We start from the raw sequence: 18,322 nt of genomic DNA, 5'->3' as shown, positions 1-18,322 counted from the left end.
GAAGGGATAGGATCTAGGCCTTATTTTGGACAATTAGAATAAATTTATCAAAATCAATCTTTTAGTTGAATCCTCGTTTTCTTGTGAAGGTTTCTTTGATAGCTGATGTAGCTTTGGTGGCCAAGATTGGTCAAATAAAATCCAAGGGTCCAGATCGTCACCATAGGACAGAATTATTCTCTTTTATATAAAGTATAAATCTAGGCAAAAGTCCAGAAATACAATTTTAACAATTAACACATTAATGCATCCACACTTTGTAAATTTGGTTAATATTGGGCCATTCTCAAATCTGGGTTGTAGATGGACGGTCGCACCAAACTAGCCTGATTATTGAACACATATTATATATTGGTCGACAAGATTCTCAATCTCGGTATCAGAAATCATAATATTTTATCGATTTGGTATAGTACATTCAGTATAGTATCATATTTATTTCGTACTAAAATAATTTTTTTATTTTTTAATTTTTATCTCGGTACACTTTGATATAGATCGGTATATTTCGATACAGATCTGTATACTTGGTATGCATCGGTACAAATTGGTACAGTAGGATATGGAATAGTATAGTTTGATATGAAGTTTGTATTGATTCAAAATTGAGTTTCATATTTATTTCGTTCTAGTCCGATAGGGTATATTTGATGGTTGGAACAACCAAAAATCAATTACAAATCCACCTGCTCGTTGTTGGATTTGGTCGGGTAATAAGTGGGTCGGATCAAGGATTTCCCGTACCGAAATCGGATCTCACGCCCGATTCGTAACTTTCGGTAGCCGACGGAAGAGAGATCGCGCAGTGATCGCAACGAGGGCGAGGGGATGGGAGATGGTTCAGGGGGGAAGGGGAAGCGAGCGAAGGAGGAGGAGGAGGTGATGGAAGGGATAGCATCCATCGCGCTGCTTCCTTGCGGATCGATCTCCGGCCATTTCATCCGGCTCCCGGAGTCCATCTGCTACGGACTTCATGGCACCGGTATCGATTTCCAAACCAAATTATTGCCTTTTTGATGCATTTGATTCATTTCAGGCTGGTTTTCCTAGTAAATTTCTCTTTCTTTATCAGCTATTCTTGGTAACTTTTAAGTTGGAGCAGCATTAATTTGGCTGTTTGGGTGTAAAAAGAGCTTAGTTTCTTGCAGGATTTAGGGTTTTAGAGCAAATGCAACATTGTTTTAGCTGTTGGAATAGATCTATATTATCTCGTTTGGAACCTGAAGCCATGTTTTTCTTTCATTTACTGTTTTTTTTCCCACTAATTTTATGGTGAATTTGGATTTTTTTTTTGTCTTCATGAGGTACTGCGAGGTAGTACGAGGAAGGTAAAGATCATCCCGAGGTTGAGAAAATAGGGATAGTCAAAAAACAAAAAAAAAAAAAAAAAAACGTGGCGAACTGGGATACTTCTTATTGAAGTCGGGGCTTTCAACGTTTTATGATTGAAATATGAAACTCTTTTAAGAATGCTAAAGAGATGGGTGAATGACAAGGTGAATCCTTTTTCACCCCACTTCCTTGTGCTCTTTTGTTTCCTTGGTAAAAGCAAAATGTTCCTAATTCTCAATCGAGTACAACATTCTGTGTTTGAAGGTCAATCTTTCCCCTCCATTGCTCTAAGATGGACTCTCTTAACATGCGGTGGACTTTTGTCCTGATAAACTTTTCTCGCCCTTTTAACCTCCTCACCAGGTTGTCTTTGCAAACAAGGTTTGCTACACATGCCCCAATTTCTTCAAATCAATTCATTTTTCAAATATATGCTTTATTGTTCCGTAAATTCAACCTTCTTCTGATTCCCTCGCTCTATCCCTTCAATTAGAGAAAAAAAAAGGTTACAAACTTGTACATATATCTCAAGTTCCCCATCATTGGTATGCATTCTCTTAGACTCATGGATATCTGACAGCAGTGTGACACTAAGATCCATGCCCCAAACCACCATAGACCTATTTGAGGCAGTCACATCTATCTCTGCATCCTTCCTCATGATAAAACTAAGGTAGTGAAATGCCTTTGGCATTGTTCAAGAACATAAACTGCATGAGTCATGTGCTCAACTAATGATTACAAGAAGGTATTGGATACCAGGCAGGAAAGCAAGTGCTTGAATCAGCTATACAATGTAGATATTATATTACCTAACTGCAAGATACAAATCAAATGTTTGATGCACAAACCCATATTGCAAATATTATTTGGTTATCATACTCTTGGTTTTCATACTCTGGTCTTTCAAAAGTTTATCAAAGCTAATATTTTACAACAAGGTTTAGATATTCAGATTTCTCTCTGGAATGCCTGTTTACTTTGTTCGAGTTGGATGAGGGGTAACAGCTCCTGATGTGTATAGCATTTGGTGCTTATTGATGCTTAGGAGGATGATTGTTGTTCTGCAAACAGGCTGAAGAAACATTAATGGTGAAAAGTTAGTGCCTTGAAGCATTATTTAGGTTGGTGACGTTCTCGAGTTACAATGTTGCAATGGTGAAACAAATGCAAGTTACAATCAGTTGCCTTTTTTTTTTGCATGAGCTTTTGTGCAAGATGATAAGAAAAAAAATTCTGCAATTGAATTCAGCGACTGATTTTGTATCATACATATCACTGTAGATAATATCCTTTTATTTTGCTTCCTCCTTTTTTGATTACATTTATTTTTCATTCCTCGGTAAGTGAAAATAACTGAAAATTACCATTAATTGTTTCTTTCATTGAAGAATTATCTTGTGAGAGGGAATGCAGCAGAGGAGAAGATTACCGCTTGATTAAGCTCTCAATCATTGATTATGCTGTAAGACTCATAATATAATCCTTTCTCACTTCTGCAGTTTTCCTTTCTCACTTCTACATTTATTTTGGCTCTTTACTGTAGCCTGCTTCCAGACTTTCTTTGCTTACAAACAATAGTGGGTGTTTAACAGAGCAAAAGAGAGCGAGTGGTGGTTGTGGAGTGTAGAGGACATGATGCTGCTCGGCTCCAAAATATTGATCATGTTCATGGGTAAGTCTGTCTTATAAGCATCCATGCAGTCAGAGATCAAAATATGCAGGGAATTCTCTAATAACCAATTAAGTAGTTAATTTTTTCTCATTGAAACCAGTTAACAGATTGGATTGTTATATTGCATTTTGACCATCCATTCATGCAAATAAGAAGCTGCCTGGCCTCTATGATTGGAAATATATTAATCAATTCACCTGTCTTAGTTAGCCACTTCCTAATGAAGGCTGTTCTTTTCTATAGAACTTTTTTTTGTTGTTGTTTCTTTTTTTTTCCCTCTTCTTTTCTTTTTTTTTTTTTTTTGGGGGGGGGGGGGGGGGGGGGTGTGGAGGGGAGTGTTGGTTATAATCTCTGTGCTGCTTAAGGTCAAATCATGCAAATGTCAGTAGTCTCTACATGTATGGTTGCAATGCAAGATTTCCAGAAGGAAGTATTGAAAATACTAATCTGAGCTAAGTGGTATTTGCATATCAGCCTTAATATCTGCAGTTTGTTGGCCACTAGCAAAGTGCTCATTATTACAAAGATGAAAAAAACTTTTTTCTTTTTCTTATTTCTTAAAAAGTAACTTAAAAAAACTAAAGTGCTACTAATCTGAACTGTTGAGCTTCACTTTTCCCCCTTTGTTTCCATATTTTTGCCTTGTTCCATTATATTCATGGCCTGTAATGTGCATGGATATCTTAAGAATAATGAACTAATGCTTATTCACACTTGTTCTCTTTTCAATAATGTTCTATTGAACTAAAATCTTGTTAATAGTCTGGAATGATTATGTGACTATGGAACATCAATGCATAAGGAACCCGTGTTCAGGAGTAATTAGAATTGGTAGGTTTTAATTCCTCTCATTTCTTTAGTTGCTTTATGTACGTTCACCTTATGCATTCATACCCTATTCTTGATAGTTTCATGATCACCAACCCATTATAATTTCTTAAGCAAGTTAGCTATTATTCAATAATTAATGGATACGTGATTCGTGCAGGTGGGAAAATGATGTTGTTGACATGGTGGAACAGAAGCATGGAAAACAGAAGATTTCAGTCTCTTTCAACTGCGAGACACTGAAGGCAGAAAATGCCGCTGAAGAACACATCAGGAAGTACATGCCCAATTTAGCTGGTTTTGATGCTATTGGTAGGTATAAGGAGATATTTGTAGTTTTGATCTTTGTATTTATAAACTTATAAGATCACTGTTCATTGGGAAGATATAACATAGTTTGAGGAGCAAAAGATTACAATTTAACATATGAAACACGTGTGCAACCTCAAGTTTCTTACCCCCACCCACAAGACATTCTAATTACCATCTAGTAGAAGACAGACCAGTGTGATCACACCATGTTCACTACGAATGTCTGTTAAAAAATAAAGGAAAAAGAAGGAAAAGATTATTGCGTCTTGTTCCTCTTTTATGCATATGTGTTAGAGTATCGAATTAATTCCTAAAACAATATCTTTCGAAGAGACCATTTTTCACATAATTTCTCAAGGTTGTTTTCCTCATAATTTCTCAAGATTGTTTTCCAGTTACTTAAATATGCTGCAACTGCTCCAATACCAATTAGGTCCTGCCAATATTTCTTTAAGATTCATCTGTAGGAAGGTTAGGAAGCTTGATACTTGCATCCAGCTAATGATCAAGAATAAAAATTGCAAATCTTTACAAGGATGGTTCAATATTTTCATCACCCAAGATGCTCTGTGGCATTTTAAACCAAAAAATAATTTTAAAAAATAATGGAATAATTGCAAAGTGTAGTTTGTCTGGTTGATGTTTCCTGACTAAATTGCTGTTCGAATTGCAGTAAATGTTGGTCCGATGATTATTTCTGGTCTTGAGTTTGAAGGGGATGATGATGAATCTGATGGAAAGGATTAAGAATGGAGACCTCGATGATGTGCAATATGAAGGAATTTTGCGTACCCATTAAGCCTGCTGTATAAATTAGCTGTGTTACTTTTTTCCTTTGAAAGTGATTTCACTCAGGTGAATCCGCTGCCATGTTTTCAATAGCATCAAAAAGACTAATTTGAAAAAGGTAGATGCAGCAGCATGTTTTAACACAGTTGATGCTGCCAAATACTAAATCAAGCATTTTGCTTTATTCACTGAATGAGTCCCAGATGTCATCGGCTATTAGTGACATTGCTGTCTTTGTGCAATCTGTGGTTCCAACTATGTACAGCAAATTGAGAAGGTGCATAATTTCCAGCTTTATCTGTGCCAATTTTTAGTTGCAATACAAAAACTATAAAGTGACTTTTAAAGTCAGACCATAAGAAAAAATAATTGAGTACATAGTTTACTTTAATCCAGTGCTGAGGCAGAAGGGTGCAGTTCCAAGATGAGAAGAAAAAGATATAAACATTTAAAGCATGAACCTGAACTAAATAGAAAGAATACAGCAATTTGTTTTTTTATTGTGGAGCATTTTTTTCAGATAAATCTCAACCTCATATTCTGCAAGCTTTCCAACTCAATTATGTATGCAGGGGGAAAGAAAAAGAACGCAATCCCCTTCAACAAGAACAAAAGCCTGGCATCAAACCACACAAGCAAAACCCTGTAAACCTTTGCAAACCAAAGCTACCTTTCTGAAGTTTACTTCTCCCTCATTTACCTACACACACAAGGCTGTCCCAAAGTACAAACTTATTTACAGACATACACAAGCCAGTCCACATGTCCAAACTCATATATACTAGTAAAATCCAAGCTCACTTACTGTCATTGAGTTATTCACAAGGAAAGATCATGCAGAAGTATCACATTAGACCACCATCACAAAGTAGTCATGGAACTGCAACAGCAGGAGCTAGTTTGTTCCCTTGGAGAGAGATCACAGTTTCAAAAGCACCCACCAAGGCCTTCACCCTGCTCTTCCGGGTCTGCACAAGCTTACTTGCAGTTTCTTCAATCACATGATTGAACAAAACTTGGGTGTCTTTCTTTTCCTGCACATCTTGATGTCTCAAAACAACAGCTGGAGCATCTGAAGTGGGAGTATTTAACGCTGCCGCACCAGTCTCTCTCTGCTTCCTAAAGCTTGTCCTCCCTAAGTTTTTACCGTTCTGATTCGCACTCAACACTTTTGCTGCTCTGAATTTAAGTTTCCTTGGACCATTATTCTCAGACTGAAGGCTAACTACCCTGCCACTCCAAAATTTTATGTTGCAAGGTGTAGGAGATTTACCTTCAGACTGAGTACTTCCAGTTCTACTTGGTGTCCTTTTGTTGTCACCCTTTGAAACAGCAGCTTTGCTCCTTTGCTCAATTCCCTCTTTGTCTGAAGCAGATACGCTTTCACTTAATGTAGACCCAGAGTCATGTGAAGACACAGATGGTGAAGACATTAATGATGAGGCTGATGATGAGGAATGTGATGATAGATATGATCCAGGTTTGCTGGGTTTTTGCTTTATGGTCTTCTGATCCACCTTCTCTGACTTCAGCTCAACAGCGTAGGGAGTTTTCACTTCGAGTTTCTCACCACTTCTATTTACTTTTCCTACTTTTGCTTGACTTTTCACTGGGCAAGAAGGTTCAATGTTCCTGAATTTCCTCAGTTTCATGCTTGGAACCTGAATAACAGGAGGGTTGGTTGAGACACAAGTTTTCAGTGGTTTCAGTACTTTCTCTGCTCCAATTTTTAACTGGCCTAGACTCTCAACAATCCTCTTCTCTAGGCCTCCTGTAGAAATTGATGGAGATGCAGAGTCCTTGTGTTTCAAAGAGGTTGCACGTTCAGCAGATACATCACCTCCTAAGGCAGGATAAGGAGCTTTTTGCTTGATAATACTGCATGCCAGAGGTGCAATAGCCTTATTAACAGATGATGGAATCTTCTGCCCGGTACTTGTTGGCTTCACAGATGTGATGGTTTTCATGATAGGTGATGAACTCTTCTTCTCCATAGATGCATCACTTGTTTTCTGCTTGATGACTTTAGCTCTAACAGAGATCTCAGCCTTCTTTTGTGAAGTCCTCTGCTTACTCACCTCTCTCTTTTTCCTATCCCCTGCATTCAAAGTGTTCACCTGGTTTTGTTCCTCAGATAATCCTTCTGCCTGATCAGCTGATGTATACTCAGCAGAAATAATGCTTTTCTGAATGGATGATCCTTCTGCTTGTTCGGTTGGTGCATGCTCTTCAGCTGCAATGCCTTCCTGGAAAGACAACGTTATGATTTCAGGCTCTTCTGATGATTCTTCTGCTAGAATGCTAGTTGGCAATGAAACCACAAGCTTTGTGCTGCCACATTCCACATAAGGTTCTTCTACCTGTGCGACAGGCGTATGCTCAGCAGACACAATACCCTTCTGGGTGTTTGATGCATCAGACTTGATCCTTACAGGTTCTTCATATAACCCTTCTGCTGAAAATTTGTGCTCATCAGGCATATTGCTTTTCTGGATGCGTGATTGGCTCACCAACTTGATGGTTATAGATCCGTCGGATGATTCTTCAGCTAGATTTGCAGGTTTATGCTCAAGTGATGCAGCTGTTGTCGGGCCAGGGAAGGAGCTCTTCAGCTCTATGCCAGAGGAACCTCCAGAGAATCCTTCTTGTTGTTTGGTAGGTGTATCTGAAAGCTGAATTACTTTCTCAGGTAGCAGATCCTTCGGAGTGATGACTTCATCAGTGTGTCCATATACTGCTTGAGATAGCTTGGACTTGAGCTCTGCTCTCGTCCTTCTCTCTTGTGGTGTCAAAGCTTTTATTTGATTTTGTCCTTCATCTGATGTCTCATTATTGCCTGGAAATTTGATACTTATTGGAAGCCTTTTCTTTGTTTCAAAACCATGTTTAATTCCATATTTACAAAAATCATGACAGGAGCCGGTGGAAGCTCTGAGGTAATTAGGAACAGGCTTTTCATTGCTGTTTGAAAGGGATGGTGAAATAGTACTACTTGCTTTTCCTGTTGGATTTCTCCTCGCTCCAGTTCTAGGCTTATTCACCTCAGGGGTTACTGAAATGACACCCCTCTCTGCCACTTCTTCACTCATTGAAAACAAATATGGCTAGTACGGACAGTAATTTCTTCACTCATGCAGTAAAGAAACTAAGGAAAGTAAGCACAGAGCAAGTTCCCAGCACTGCAACCAAAAAGAAAGATACACGAGGTTAGACAAATAGAGAAACAAGCATAGTTGCTAAGCTCTTTATGTTGTCAACTTTCAGTGTGTACATGATCTTTAGAGCATTCACTAAGCATACAAGATTTTTTAGCTAATTTAGGACCAACACAACAAAAATGCCAGGAAGGCTTGTTAAATAAAATTTGAAGCTTACTAATTGACACGATTTATTTAATGAATAAGGAAGCTACCAAAAAAGCACATGCCAAAATTTTGTTTATAGCACAGATAGCAGTGTCATAATTGATAATTCAGTACAAACTAAATCTATAAAAATTTGTCTGGAAATAGCATTTATCCTTTATTATCATCTAAATTACTTGGAGTCAATGTATCATAAGTTACCAATATTTTGAAGTAAGATCTTCTAGAGCAAGCAGAAGAAACAGCATTATTAGTAAGTTATTAGGCTTTTGTATATATCTCATAGTATTAAGGCTCTTGTTTGTTTCTTATTCCACTCAGTTTACTTTACGAACCTAGTTCCAATGGAAATCAATCACTTTATGAAGAGAAGATAAAGAGCTCTTATCAATAGACCTATTGCTAAATTCTAAGTCTGCAACTACACTGGACAGCATTTCTGCCTGAAACAATTCAGCACTAAATTTCAGAACTTATTTACAACTCCAACAACGCTTACGATATAATATAGAAAGAACCAATGAGAGGTCATAGATAATGAAAACAAGAGAAGGAAATGCCAGAGGGACTTTTAGACTCCATTAGATGAAATTGTCATCTAATGAGACAAATGTTTATAAGCACTTCAATCCAAAAGGATAAAAATTTCCACAAAGTACCTCTCAATAAGCCAATTGTCCTCAAGTCATTTAAAAGAAAAAAATCCAGTTAGTGCATAATAAAGAATCAGCATCCTTAGTAATGTCAAGAAACAGAAAATGACTTTATTCAGTGATAAGGAACCCTAAGAGTCATTGCTTCCAAAGGAACAACATTCCAACATGAGGAGGAAAAAAACAAACATCAATAATACCAGTAACAAGATAAAATGGGAGGAAAAAATTAGAGATTATGCAAATTATTAAAAATGTCTGTGAAATGCTTCTGCAATATTGTGCACGTCCTGAGGGAAGGAATTATACGAGGAGAGTGCCAACCGATTGAGGTGATAAAGTCTCTTGTTACTCATACAAGAGAGGCAGGTCCAATCCAACACTCACTCCATTGTCGGCTAGACTTGCACCCATGCTAGCTCTTAAATAAAAAAAAAGCAAAAATGTTCTTCAGGTTTTTCAAATATATCCTACTGCAAAGAGTGATCTAAGAGAATCAACATACTTGATATGGACTACTTTGGCCACTACGAATAAACCTGGACAAGGCGGGAAGCCAGATCCGCCATATAGGGAAGCAGAGTCATGATCCAAACTTTCAAAAACCATAACTTAGTCATACAATGCCCATTTAAGATGATCTTTTTTTTTAATCAGGTAACTTTTCAAGGTCTACGACATGACGCATCATTTTGAAGATTGCGGTGCACCTAGTGATTAGATCCAAATTCCATCATTTAGACCCTAACTAGACCAGGTAAATCAAAAGTTTATTTTTCAATAAAGACTTTGACCGAGCGTATCTTCCAATCTGAGAAGAATCAGCCGAAGCGAGGCAAAGTTGATGTAGAAGTAAAGATCTACCTCACGTAGAATTTTAGCTTTTTCAAATTTATTTCTACTAATTATATCTATTTTAAGAAAATGAGCTCTATTAGAACTAGAGAAGGAATTCGATCCGAATTGTATAAGAATGGACTTGACCATTATAAAAAAAACCTATGTACCTTGGTTTTATCATCATCAATAAAAGAAAAAAGAATTGACACCCTACTTTCACAATTTTTCTATCTTTTTCTAATTTTTTTTGGAGAAATTCAAGTTGAGCGGGTTAAGAGAATTCTTCCTTTCCCCTGATCAGATAAAAAAGGATAGAAAATCTAAGAATATGTCCTTGCATTTCCTTTGTTTTGCTATTCTTTAGAACAGATTTTTTTCTGCAACCTTCTGCACCTGAACTATTTAAACAAGACGTCCACTAGAACCCTTTTATTCAAACAAACCGCTAAATTTAAGAAATAATAAATTTCACAACCAATCATAAATCATGAACCCCATTCTATAATACAATAGTCACGTCTATATTTTTTTTTTAAAAAAAAGAACCATCAAGATCCAAACTTTCTACAATTCTCCGCATCAACAATTAAAAAGATCACGTGATCAGCATTCAAATCTAAGAAGCAAAACCTTACCTCTATTTGATTCGATTTAAGCTCGAGAAATGCCCGTCAAAATCAAAACTTTCCGTCATTTCCTTGACCGGCCGTCATGAATCGAAACCCATGCCTTCACTATAAAACCATGAAAAATAGCAAAAACAATGGAGAACAGATGAAGAAGCTCATCCGGAATCGACGTGAAACCAGAAAGAAAGAAAGAAAGACAGAGAAGAGAAGAAAGAAAGGAAGAAAAAGGCAGGCTTTCTAAGAGAAACGCACAAAAATACACATCAAGATCGCACCTTTGGGGGAATCGCCCTCGCTGGATGGCGAGGAAAAGGATCTCCCGCCGCCGAGCGGGAAAGCCGAGCGCTCCTTTTAGAGATCGCGCGAGCGGCGAAGAGGACGTTATGGGAGTCCTGCGCCTTTGTTGCCGCCGAGGAGCAAGCAGAGGAAGCGGCAGCGTAATAGCGAGAAATGTGAGAAAGTATGAAGAAAAAAGGGGGGGAAGGGGGAGAGAGGAAGGACGCGACTTCTTCCTTCCTCTCAACCTATTTAACCATGCAGAGAATCTAGAAAGATTTCAATAGAGTCAAACCCAGGAGTGTATCACGGTCGGGTTAACAGTGGGCCCATTGCCGGTTGACCGAGCTATGAAAATCTCCATGTAGAAGAAGGAGATAAGGATTTAAATTTTATCGCATTTAAGGGTAATGTAGCAGGACATATTATTAATAGTAATTTTTAAGATTCATGCATCTCAAGCAATTGACTTCATAAAATTGCCCGAATCTAAGATGTATTTATAACGTTATAAAAAGATACTGTGAATCTAAGTAGTATCCACTTAATTTTGGCTAGGGGATCAATATTTATGAGATATTTTTAGAAATTGACTAGTGCTAATTAAGATTCATTGTACTGAATAGTACTGATATTACGGCTTGTATTGATTAGATACCTAATTAGTATAGTACCATATCAATACCATATTAACATATCATATACAATATTATACCAATTAGGTACTTATATATCTAAAAGGAGGAGAAAAATCTGGAGATATTAAGAAAGACACCGTAACGATTTCTAGAGTTTTTTTGAAGAATTGTGATGAGAAATCATCAAATTAAGGCTGGTTCTTCATCACTAATCTATGATAAGGCAACAAAGCACCACGATTCTAACCATTAGAAAAGGTTCGGTTTTCCTATCGAATGAGATTGAGATGGGGTTGCGATTGAGGATCCATGACGTGAGAGAGAGACACAGGCCAAAAGAGATTAATCACGGGTTGAGGTTGGTTAGAGATCAAAAAGAGAAGATTTGGTGATTTTATTTTAAAAACAAAAAATAAGAGATAAAAGGGATACGTACGCTTGACCAATCCCAAAACGGAAATCTTAAATGGAGTATGATGGGTTGGTCCACGCCGTCCGCAACCCATCATACTCCCACACGTGTCCTTCCACGTGCAAAGTGTCAGGTGGTGGTTTGCAAGCCACGTGTCTCATGAGTTGGCAAGCCAGCTAAAGCACTATATGTCAAAAGGAAGGTTCAGATATCTTAGCTCATAGAAAGACTCAGATTCTTCTCGGGACTTCTTTTTGATAGTCTACAGCCAAACTTTAATTTCAAATTAAGTAAAGCGGTGCTACTTTGAATTTCAGCTCTGAATTTTTGATCTATTTAATCAATATCTTGAATTTATGTTAGTAGATTTTAGCCTATTTTATATTAAATTCGATCTGTATTTGATCCGACCTAATTCGTTGCTGTTCAAAAGTGTCCCTAGTAGAATACAAAGTTTCTCGGGACCATTTGGAAGAAGAATGTACTTTTTATAGCTATCATCATGATTCAAGCCATATGTTACAAGAGTATCATAATCTTGGATGCTCTTTGCTTGCGCATCATGAAAGCAATGGATATGAACTGGGATAATATAAAGGTGCAGCCTATACAACCTGTTGGAGTCTTGCATTGCTATGCCTTTTAACACCTCTTTTATTTATTTATTTATTTTCAAATTTAGATATGCAAATACCATGATATACCTAGTGCTTACTTTCTCCAATATTAGTGGAAAAGGATATGCCTAATTATGCATCACTATTTTTGAGAATGTAATTATGCATTAAAAAAAATACATTAATATTTTTTTGTTTTGTATTTTTCAGATTTTATCGATTGATCTAACTAGCTAATGAGCACTATATGATTACTTGCTTAATATTAAGTGTTCTTATTGATGTTTATCTGTGTGCCTTCGAGTAAAATGCAATAGTACAATGTTTCTTCTACAAGAAGGCCAAGGCCTTTTACTGCTGCCTTTATGATTTGAGTCATTTAAGATGAGCATATTCATGAACTGAGATACATCTGCTCATATAAATGTTTAGTAAATCAAGAAAAATTAAATATATAATTGTTGAATATATAGTAGCAGCTTCGGCCATCTTGCTTTTTCGACTGCAGACTTTGTGATTGCAGATATAGCAGCATTGCTTATACTTCATCCAAACTCCAAATATTATTCACCAACTCTAAGAATCCATAACAAATATTTGCTGAATATTTCATTTTAGTGACACTCTCTAATCTTTTAACAATGGACACTCAACTTTGGAGAAACTAAAGCATCTTCCAATGGATCTATTCATCGCACAACACAGAATTTTGCATTTAAAATGGTGGAAACTAAAACACACTTAATGAATTATTATTTTGAATTTTTTATTATTTTTATATTTTTTATTATATTTTTTGCACAAGGTTCAAATTAACTTTAGAATCTTATTGATTTTGAAGAATCCCATATTGGATAATTTAATACAAGGGAGGCTCTAGTAAAAGCTAGCTGTTTAAGATCTAATTACATTTTATAAATTTTAGGTTGAAGACTATATGTGTCAGCATTCTCTCAGCATATGATTAATATTTTTAGCTCTCTCCTATTTTAACCTACCCAAGCTGTTGAGGTCTTTATGAGTCTCCTATTTTAAACTAAACCGTTGAGACCTAAATGAGCTTAAGAGGAGGCAAAATTTGTTCTTAGAACAATATATTTTACATATATTGGTTCCAAAAACTCCATTTCTAATCCTTATTTTTATATTATTAAACTCAATGATATTTTTAATTAATTTTTAAATTTTATTTGTAAATATTAGCAATTATCCTTACTAATATCTAGATCTTAAAAATATAACAACTTACTTTAAATTATTGTAGAGGAATGTTGTTATTGGCCACCATCAAATTAATAGCAATAACTCCCTCCCTCCCTCCCTCTCTCTCTCTCTCTCTCTCTCTCTCTCTCTTTGTGTGTGTGAGAGAGAATGAAATATTATCTATTTTGGTAAATGGAGAGGCAGAAGGAGATTAGTTGGAGAGAGTGACTCAATAATAAGAAAAATATGTCTATCTCGATAAGTAATAATAAAATAAATATATTTAATTCCTAACCGGCCACAAATCTAGCACTCGCGAAGAATAGAGCCAAGGGCGATTCCTTGTAGGTAGCCATGTTCACCAAAGAGGTAGGAAAACAAAATCAAAAAATAAAATATCATAAAATTAAGACAACATATTAGCAATTTCTATTCATAATATACCATCAGTGTGATCCACAATATAGAACACCATCCAATCCGCCACGTTGTTCACATCATGACAAACATGGGAAGCATTGAAGGAGATACACGTCCATTGTTTGGGTTTTTCTTGATCTCTTGTCTATGAAGCAAAAGTTAATTCCATCCATGCTGATGCCTGGCAGTGTGACGCCTAATATTTTTTACTATTGAAATTATTCACTATTATTGTTGTACCAATTAACTGATTTGATTTCATTTGATTTATTTGTTTTATTTGTCTGTCATTTCTGTCTCTGTTGCCCTCACAAGCAATCTTACTATATGCAACAAAAAACCCTAGATAAACAAGTTGTTCTGCATCGCTTTATTTCTGGCAAAATTATAGTGCATGTTTTAATATTTCTCCTCAGTTTTAAAATTTTCTTCTTAGCCAAAAGAACTCCCAAGAAACATACTTGACAAATTGAGGAAAACAAAGTCTATGTGCAAGGTTGCAAAATTATTTTTTCTTTTCAACCTTTGAATATGAATCTTCGTTCATCAAGTGTAAATGGTATCAATAACGAACACAGGAAGGAATATGTATACAAATATGTATACCTTTTGAAGAGAGAAATTATATATATATATATATATATATATATATAGAGAGAGAGAGAGAGAGAGAGAGAGAGAGAGAAAATTTTCTTTCCATTGCCAGACAAAGAAAAGGAGCACTCTTTCCTTGCTATCTCCATATCCTCTCACTTTTTCAACAACCAAACAAAGCTTACAATTCTTGCAGTATATATCCAGCGGAGACACGACCTAAATCATGCTCCATCTTAGGTGACAGCAGCAGTATGATGGTGCTGCCATTGGAGAACCATGGCCCTTACATTTGTACCGAATATTTTTGTTCTAGATAATATGAACCACATGAAAATATTCTTGGCTAATTACCGAATTCTTCGCCCATTGTTATATTTCTCCATCAACCCTGAAGAACACAACAAAATTACCCTACAATGAACCTGAATTTAACATGTCCACTTTTGAAACCTTTTCTTTTTTGAGGTAAATGTGCTCTTAGAAACTCACCATCTATAATTTGTAAATATTCTCTCTTGGAATTGCAACATTCAATTGTTAAACATGATCTTCAAGTGGATCATTGCCTAGTGAGACCAAAATATTGTCCTAGACTTTAGCTTGTGGAGGACCACTACTTCCATCAACATGCACGTTGGGTTCCAGGCCCACATGAGCGCTCTATGTCCTAAATAATTGACGAAACAATAAGCTCACTTCTCTTTCTTTCATTATGGTGGATTCCTGGAAGCTTCAAATGGTATCATAATTAAGAAATCTAAAAAATATTTTTCGGCTAGTCTTTTTGGGTGAGGTCTTGAGTTGTTACATATAGTATCAGAACGGACTCGACCCATAGCATATATAGACTAGGAGACACTATAGCACGGATTCATGAAGACTAACCACGGGCATGTTAGCCTAACGAGTACGTCATGGCTTGAACAGAAGGAGTATATGAGGACTCGTGCAGGCATGTTTGTAATTCTACATCGGTTATTTGTCGAGGAGATTATGGGTACTTATACAAGACTAAGAAATCTTAAAATATCTTTTAGCTAGCCATTTTAAGCGAGGTCTTGAGTTGTCACTGAAATAATAGTAGGAATGCCATGATATCCGGTTCAAGTAAAGGGCATTCAGTTCAGGATCTTTCAGATGTTCAGCTTCGAAATAAGCAGTAATAACCAAAAGCTCTAAAAACAAACAAAAATTCAGTACTCGAGGAGTTCTGGTTGTAGTGGTTGAAATGAGCGGACAGCATCAGCATGAAACCATGATCTATAGGAACATTTGAGGGGATAGGAGAGGATGGTAATTCAGGCGAAGGGCACCAGGTAGTGAAGAATGGGAGGAAATACACCTGGACTGTCCTTTGATAACAGGAATCATGCCACTTTGCTCACATTTAGATCAGTGGATGGTCGATGTCAAGAACAATTTGCAGCTTCTGAATCTATTCCATATCGATACAGCGTTAAAAAGCTATGAAAGAGGTCTTGTCTGTCTTAATCTCTATGGATCTTACGCTGACACACACCAAGGGATCTGCCCACCATTCAACTCCTCCTTGGGACTTTGAATTGATAAAAGCCTCATTTCATGAGAAACTTCAGCCTGAAGTTGCAGTCTTTTGCAGTTGTAAAAGAGCCATGGTTTGTGCCAGGTTTCGTAGGATGATTTCAAACAAACTTGGTTGGTTTGGCATGATAGCTATACAGACACAATGTTAACTGATTAAGCTATATAGTAGAAATTTTATCCATCGACATATTTCCTGATCATTGGATTTACCTTTTCTCTCTTATGATTTTATCTGACAAAAAAAGGGGGAGCAGATGACCTCCCAAATAACAACTTAGAGTTCTGCTTGCATTTTTATGTATTATCTACATAGTTTAAGAAGCAATTAAAAGATTTTCTCCATAATATATGCTGCATTGATAAAGAAAACAAAATCATGATATTTGTTTTTTTGAGTAACCCAATTCAAGCATTTGAAAAATAGCATCTGAACACTGTTTCAATCATAAATTACAACATGATGCTCATAACTTCTCCATTGATGGTTGATATTACCTGCCCATCTGTTTGAAAGGGACTCACTTGGCCATATTATTTGTATGAAACATGGCATTAGCTCCTACTTTGGCCTTAGGATGGCAGACATAAGATCAACACCATCCAAATTAAGGAAACATTTTGTTTAAGGTGCAAATAAATTATATATATGTGTGGAAGGCAAAAGCTGCAGATGTAGTCAGATGGATCATATGGATCAGAGACGACACCTTGTCATTATGTGTATCAACAATAAGTGGATGGAAATTGCAAGACTTCTGCACACCAGTGACAAGTGCCATTCTCCCTTCCAGACTAAAGAAAGCAACCCTTGAATGATTGCATTAGTTGCCAAATGCAACTTGCACAGAGAGAAGAAAAGAGTGAACGCCTCATGCCATTATTATCTCTTGATTTGGACCTATGGCTCACTTGGTTGGCAAGACAAAATACTAGCAGCAGTGGAAAAGGAAGAAGAGAACAATTTGGATATCGGAAAGATAATTTTTTTGGGAGTTCCTCAAGATAATAACCTAACTGAATTCTAATCTTGAAGATGCATGGCATGACGTAATATGGATCGAAGTAGCTCTTTTGACTGAATTTTACAAAACCAACCTTTCTAAACCATCTTAATCTTCAAGAATAATGTTTTTTTTTTTTTGAGAGAGAGAGAAATTCAAGAATGATGTTGTTGCTCAAATGAATCAAGAGAATAATCAACTAAAGGAATATCTAGTCCGAACTTGGTTTAAATTGGGCTTGGTCCTTTTACTTTTCTTGTACCCTTCTCATTATCTCAATAAATTCAGTGAACTTTTCCCTCCCTTTTCATCAATAAAAAGAAAAAGAATAGTTCTATCTCTGCTTTATTTTTTATGTTCAACTACTGACACAAGAGAAGCATGGTTAGGATGTTTGCAACCTTAAAGTTCCTTGCCAGTTGAGGAAGAAATTGAAATGAAGGGCTGGATTCTGTTAAATCACAAATCGACTAATTCCTTTTGCCATGTCCAATTCCTTTCTTCTTTGATAACCATTATGTGCAAATGTTTGCCAGTTCCTTTTCTTTGGTCAGTCATTCCCGGCAAGCAATCAAGCATTCCATTGAAGCAAAGGAGGCAAAGCAGTTCCTTGAGTTTGTCCATCGAGCCAGTAGCACGCTTGCAAAGGGCCAATCTGAGAGAATTCACATATTGCATGATACCGGTGCGCCGAGATATGGAGATGAGAGCAGCAACTCACCTTACACAAGTATTGTTTCTAGGTTCCTATGATTTTCTCTAATGAACGTAATCAACATAATCAATATGCCTAATTTCATCAATTTGAAGTATCAACAGTAAGAGCATGTAATGCAAGCTGGACAATTCAATGCTTGAGTCATCCAAGTCAAGCCAAATCAGGATGTGGGATCCAAATTTGCCACCCTCTCTTTTTTTTTAATATAATGAGGACAAACAATTGGCTTGCAGAAATAGTGAAGCAGGTTCAGAAGCCAACCAATATAATATGTAAAAGCTTTCTTCCAGAAGAGACACAAACAAGTTATCCCATTTATATTTGATTCCAAGCATTATCCATGAACAGAAAAAAGAATTTTTTAATGCCATTTCCATTTTTCTTTTGATTTGTTTTTAATTTGTTGACATCCAATAATAAGTTCTAGAGCCTGTTATGTGAGAAACAATAAAAC

The 18,322-nt window shown here is 36.4% G+C and overlaps 1 protein-coding gene across 1 annotated transcript; it reads left to right on the top strand.

Moving 5' to 3' along the window:
• The first annotated feature begins 739 nt into the window (after positions 1-739).
• On the top strand, positions 740-5,129 carry LOC103704452. The gene is made up of 5 exons (XM_008787729.4): positions 740-982; positions 2,724-2,797; positions 2,928-3,007; positions 3,996-4,147; positions 4,821-5,129. The coding sequence occupies exons 1-5, from the start codon at positions 829-831 to the stop codon at positions 4,892-4,894; spliced, it is 534 nt and encodes a 177-aa protein (XP_008785951.2). The 5' UTR covers positions 740-828; the 3' UTR covers positions 4,895-5,129.
• The last annotated feature ends 13,193 nt before the right edge of the window (positions 5,130-18,322 follow it).

This window comes from Phoenix dactylifera, unplaced genomic scaffold (genome assembly GCF_009389715.1).
Source record: "Phoenix dactylifera cultivar Barhee BC4 unplaced genomic scaffold, palm_55x_up_171113_PBpolish2nd_filt_p 000007F, whole genome shotgun sequence".
Classification (NCBI taxonomy): Eukaryota; Viridiplantae; Streptophyta; class Magnoliopsida; order Arecales; family Arecaceae; genus Phoenix; species Phoenix dactylifera.
This window is presented reverse-complemented; position numbering and strand designations above follow the sequence as displayed.

Coding starts and splice junctions, on each gene's coding strand:
- LOC103704452 (XM_008787729.4), top strand. CDS start 829: ATGGGAGATGGTTCAGGGGGGAAGGGGAAGCGAGCGAAGGAGGAGGAG. Junction 3,008..3,995: donor AATATTGATCATGTTCATGG/GTAAGTCTGTCT, acceptor TGATTCGTGCAG/GTGGGAAAATGATGTTGTTG. Junction 4,148..4,820: donor AGCTGGTTTTGATGCTATTG/GTAGGTATAAGG, acceptor TTCGAATTGCAG/TAAATGTTGGTCCGATGATT.